The sequence below is a fragment of the Anarrhichthys ocellatus genome, unplaced genomic scaffold (genome assembly GCF_004355925.1).
Source record: "Anarrhichthys ocellatus isolate YVR2014 unplaced genomic scaffold, GSC_Weel_1.0 scaffold26, whole genome shotgun sequence".
In the NCBI taxonomy this organism is placed as follows: domain Eukaryota; kingdom Metazoa; phylum Chordata; class Actinopteri; order Perciformes; family Anarhichadidae; genus Anarrhichthys; species Anarrhichthys ocellatus.
In genome coordinates this window covers 5,967,084-5,972,334 of record NW_022280056.1, presented here as the reverse complement: position 1 = coordinate 5,972,334, position 5,251 = coordinate 5,967,084, and the positions used below count along the sequence as shown (strand labels likewise).

General features: G+C 47.5%; 1 protein-coding gene across 4 annotated transcripts in view; it reads right to left on the bottom strand.

The window, feature by feature from the left end:
- LOC116391601 (calpain-15-like) overlaps positions 1-5,251 on the bottom strand; it is a 13,769-nt gene that overhangs the window by 5,638 nt on the left and 2,880 nt on the right. For 3 of the 4 annotated variants that reach the window (XM_031862359.1, XM_031862358.1, XM_031862360.1), the window contains exons 3-7: positions 3,418-4,444; positions 2,520-2,728; positions 1,299-1,482; positions 925-1,148; positions 722-847 (exon numbers count right to left, since the gene is read on the bottom strand). In XM_031862359.1, coding sequence (XP_031718219.1) covers positions 722-847; positions 925-1,148; positions 1,299-1,482; positions 2,520-2,728; positions 3,418-4,444 — 1,770 coding nt within the window. The remainder of the gene's footprint in view (positions 1-721; positions 848-924; positions 1,149-1,298; positions 1,483-2,519; positions 2,729-3,417; positions 4,445-5,251) is intronic. The other variant, XM_031862361.1, reaches the window with a different exon arrangement.

Below are 5,251 nucleotides of genomic sequence, written 5' to 3'. Positions count from 1 at the left end.
CCCTCCTCACCCTCCTCACCCTCTCTCTAAGGCTGAGCTCGGCCACCCTACGGAGGAAACTCATTTCGGCCGCTTGTAGCCGTGATCTCGTTCTTTCGGTCACGACCCAGAGTTCGTTAAAAGTTAGACGCCACTTTATAACAATTAAATCTAAACAAATACAGCATGAACAAACCTGAAAATACGAAAGGTGTACGAATGTTTCCAAGAAGTTGTGTTACAGAATGCATTAGAATGATTCCTCTTTGCATATTTATCTGATGTAATTTATATTTCCCCAAATATAAAAAGGTAAAATCGTGTGTTTTCCCACCACGTACTTTAACACGGTGCAGAGGCAGACATGTTTCAGCCTAACAGACTGTTTCACATGCGTGACTTTAGTAAATCCAGAGGAATACTAGTCAGCTTGTCTCCTGTTATCTGCGAGCCTCACGCTGCAAACACTCGCTGCTATGACATGAAAACTGTGACTCCACTCCGTAGACTAACATTTGGGAGAAGTAGAGCACCGGTTATTGGCAGATGGCTGAGATTGTGAATCTATATCAGGAGAGGATAAGTCAGATTGTTAATACTATACCTGAAGATACTACTTCCATGTCACATTATAACCCTGTCTCTGGCTTTATAGCTTCAATGGTAAGAAGCTGGACATGGACGGTGACACTCCACACTACCTGTGCATTTACTGGGAAACAAAACAGACTTGAGTCCTCACCTGTGACCGTCTACATCTCTCACATCGAGGACAGAGTAAGCGTGACGTGGACGTAAACCCACAGACTCGTACATCGCGTCATCCACCTTCATGTTACCTCCTCCACAAGACGCCCCCATTAGGAAGCTAGCAGCACGAAACATGACAGAGTTAGGACTTATTCTCAACAGATAATTAAGAACGAGCCTCCTCCTGACACTCACCCTGCTTCCTTGGAGCTCAGCATCTTGGCCCAGATGAGGTCTGTGTCGATCGGTTCCTCCATGGGGTTGGTGGTACTGATCTGGAGGGCCAGCGACTCGCAGGGGGCCCCGGTCAGCGTGGAGAGGCCCTCGATGGCACGACCGGCCTGCAAAGCAAAGTAGGAGCCGTGGAGCTTGGCGAGCGCCTTTTCAATCAGAGCCACCCAGAGCTGCTTCCTCTGGGCCTGGAGAGGGAAGAGGACGGCACTCATTATCTCCTGTACAACAGCTTAGACATCACATCTGGTGATAAGCAGAGGAACATCAGTGCTGCCCCATCACTAAATGACTCCTCCTTGATACATGAACAGAGTGTTTAGAGTCGAGCGTTCCACCTGAGAGAAGAGCAGGTGTCCGCTGTCGTCACACGGCAGCATGTCGTCTACCAGCACCGTGGTCCACGAGCCGTCTTTGCACAGACGCACCTGATAGGCTCCTTCTGCACACAGCGAGCGCGTCACCATCACCTTCTCCACCAGCTCGGGACGTTCGGCCAGAACAGCCAAGGCACTCAGGAACCTGCTCTCCAAAAAACACCCAGACACACGAGTGACTGGATCCACCTGGAGGCTAAAGGAGCTACAGAGCTCTCCGGGCGCCTGTTAGTGCGCTTCATCTCTGAGAGCGAAGTATTAATATTAAAGGAGACAGACTCATTGAAATACAGAGTGGTATTCCACAGAGCTTCTCCTGATTACTCAGCAGAGGTGGAGGAAGCACTCAGACCCTTTAATTAAGCAGAAGTAGTGTTACCAACGTGTACAAATACTGTTAATATACTGATGTTATAAGTTAAAGTATTATCAGCTAAATGTACTCACCATTATACATTTACTGTAATACATAATGTTTTGATCTTATTGAACCTTTTTATTTGATCTTTTACATCTTTAACACGTGTCTTATGTATGTCATATGTTTTTGTCACATAGGTTTATGATCTCTGCTTATTTTTCTATGTTTTCATTTTTTCCCCATTGAGTCAAAGCCGCTCCTCTGAAATGTTCGATATCAATAAACTTGACAAGTTTTAAATAAATGTAGAGCTGTAAAAAAATATGATATTTCCTTTTGAGACATAAAAGTATAAAGTAGCACAACAATGGAAATATTTCAGTAAAGTACAATAAATGTATCGACCTCACTGCTCTCAGCTGGAAGCACTAAATATAAACGCAAAACAAACACTGTACCATATATTCCCACTTCTATAAATGTCTCTTGTTTTTATTACATACACGTCAGAGTAACGTCCCACATCTGGGAATATATCAAGACAATTAACTTTTCTTATTAGGTTGTTATTCAAAAGTTGTCTTTTTAAATCCATGTTTGTTACAGAGAAATGGACGATGTCACTATGATGGAGTAATGTAAATAGAGCATTATAGTATTATAACCGTCTGCATCCTTAAATAACTATTATATTAAAGAAACATAACTATTTAAAACAGTATGATCTTGAACAAACACACTTGGTGAGTTAGTTCGTGCTCATTTAAAATCTAATAAGTATAGAAAGTATTAAATAAATAAAGCAGCGGCCGCGGGCTCACCAGCAGTTACCCAGAAGTCCCTGCAGGATGTCGGAGGGGTGGAGCGTGCGGAACACGCTCCACCCCTCCGCGCGCTCTCTGGAGCTGCAGCAGCTGATTTGCTGCGGGCGAAGCCACCTCCTGACGCGGTGCTGCACGCTGTCGTCCGCCGGGAAGCCCACCGACGTCGGACCGGGAGGGAAGCTGTCGTCCACAAACGTCACGGCGTTCTGGTGACGAGCCAATCAAATCACAGGAAACAACCTCAGTGAGGCGCAGGAAAAGAAATGCAACAACATTCAGATTGAAGCGTTAAAAAGGTCCAAAATCCCTTGATGCCTCGTGACGTCTCATCATTTTAATAGTTTGAGGTCTTTTGTTATTTAAATATTGTATTGTTTGTTTTTTAAGTTGCTGTTAACTGTGTTAGAAAAGTAAATCATGATGATATGTTTGCTCTTCTGTTTCTGTGACATTTAGTTTGTTTTCTTTTGGACAAGTTACTGCTGAAAAAGCGACTTTTAATCTCAACGACACTTCCAGTGGTTAAATAAAAGTAAAGTAGTTCACTACAGACAAAGTGGTGAGTTTCTCTCATCTGATCCACAAAGTCATGGTTTCTGGACTGTGAGGGTTCAGCACCATCATGGAGCTAAACGTCTTCTCTCACTTAATCTAAAGCTCCTTCACCTCGTGTTGTGTTCGAGTATAAAGAGCAGCTCCATGGTTCAGACATGAATGCGGACGGGTTTGCTGATGAGAATGCAACTTTCAACACACTTTTGGATCGGCTTCGCTGGGCAGAACCGGAGGTTGCCGCCTGGTTGTGACGTCTTCAGGTACGTCCATGTGTTCCAGAGAAACGCTCCTCTGTGAGTGTCAGTGAAGGAACAATCAACTCAACTTAAGGTGCACAAACCTCTCTGCAGAAGCCCACGATGCTCTCCCACAGCTCCTTGGCCTCCCCCTCGTCGCTCTGCCGCAGCGCCTCCACCGGCGTGCTCTCCTTCCTCTTCGGGGTCGGTGCCGGCTGCAGCTGGGCAGCGAGCCGCTGAGGCGTGTGGCAGGCCAGGCAGTGTTTGGCTTTGACCTCGTTGATGAGAGTGCAGGCGGGACACGACCACTCCTCTGTGTCGTTGGCGAGGTTGGCGGCGGTGAGGCACGGCGGGAACGACGCAGGTGCGGGCGACAGCGGCGACATCTCCTCCTTCAGGATGCTGAGCCGTCTGCCGGGCGGCAGCTCCGGTTGTGAAACGGGGAGCGTTGACGGGGAAGGACTTAAGGCAGGAGTCTGACCGAGGCAGCCGTCTGCAGGCGGCACCTCTCTGCGGCTGCAGGGAAGAGGGTTGTGATGACCTGAGGAGTTTGTTTGTGGACGTGAAGCTTCCACCGGTAAACTCTCTCCGCCGGTCGAGATGCTAAGGGACAGCGCCCCCGCTGCAGGCTCCGGCTGTCCCGCTCCGGTTGGCTCCCCCGGAATGAGCAAGGCATCAGCGGGGATCTGGGGGAGAGACAGTTTGCGTGGTCCGCCACAAGCAGAGCAGGACATGGAGGTTGGGGTGTTCTGCAGAGTGCACCTCAAACACTCCCAGACCAGGCTCTGAATAATGGCGTCCTCCGGCCTCAGGAGTCCGGAGCAGCTGCTGGAGCGCAGAGGTCGGGGCCGGTCCCCGGACGAGCCCCCCCGGGGTCGGTCCAGGGCGCCGGCGCCGGTGGAGCACCCGCACAGCGAGCAGGCCGGGTGGTCGGAGGGGTTGGACAGCGTACAGCGTGGGCAGGACCAGCGCCCGTCCTCCCTGCCGGTCCCCTGCCACGTCCACCGGGTGTCCGGTCTCCGCCGAGGGGCTTCGCAGACGGAGCAGCGGGGGGCGCCGGCTGCGTTGAGGAAAGTGCAGCAGCCACAAGCCCACTGGCTCCTCTGCACCGGCATCGAGCCCGAGGAGAAACTGGAGAGAGAACACAGCACCTCACAGTATTTATACATCACGTATACCTGCACCGAGTTTGAAACAGACTTCAAATGTCCTTTGTGTTAAGCACATCAGTGTTATTTCATACGACGTTTATTGCGTCTACAAGTATAGAAGTGACGCATTAAAGAACGCAAAACGCTCTTTATTGTCTATGATTTAAACCTGTTCTGATAATTCTGTTGAAATAGTTTTTTTTAGAAGATGCTAAACTTGGATGTGCAGAGAATCCTTCAGGGGTGTTACGGACATTATGGTCACTCAGCGTTATAATAACCACACATATCTGATGACAGCAGACATAATGAACTCCAACTGAACTCTGTTTCATGTACCTGTAACGACCCGGAGTGGAGAGAGGGGGGGGGGGGGATTAACATGTGTTTGTAGCATGACAGAAGGAGCTGTGTGACATCAACGCTCCCTCACAGACTGATGTATCACACAGTATGTATTATATATGTATTATATGTATTATACATTATATCATGTTTATGTTTTACTTCATAACCTGAGATCAGTTCTTCTCAACACTGAATGTTTCTACAAAATACACTGAAACTAAACCCACTCAAAGCTTTTATTGTGTAAATAAATAACTGATGAGTCTCCAAACAGGTTTTATGTATTTAAGTTATGAACTGAAGCTGTTTTTAAATCTGAACCTAAAAAGGTAATAAGTGATTGTTGCGTTTTTTTAACTTTTGTGTATTTATCTTTCTGATTATATTTAGTGTGATTATGTTTAGTGTGATTATGTTTAGTGTGGTTATGTTTAGTGTG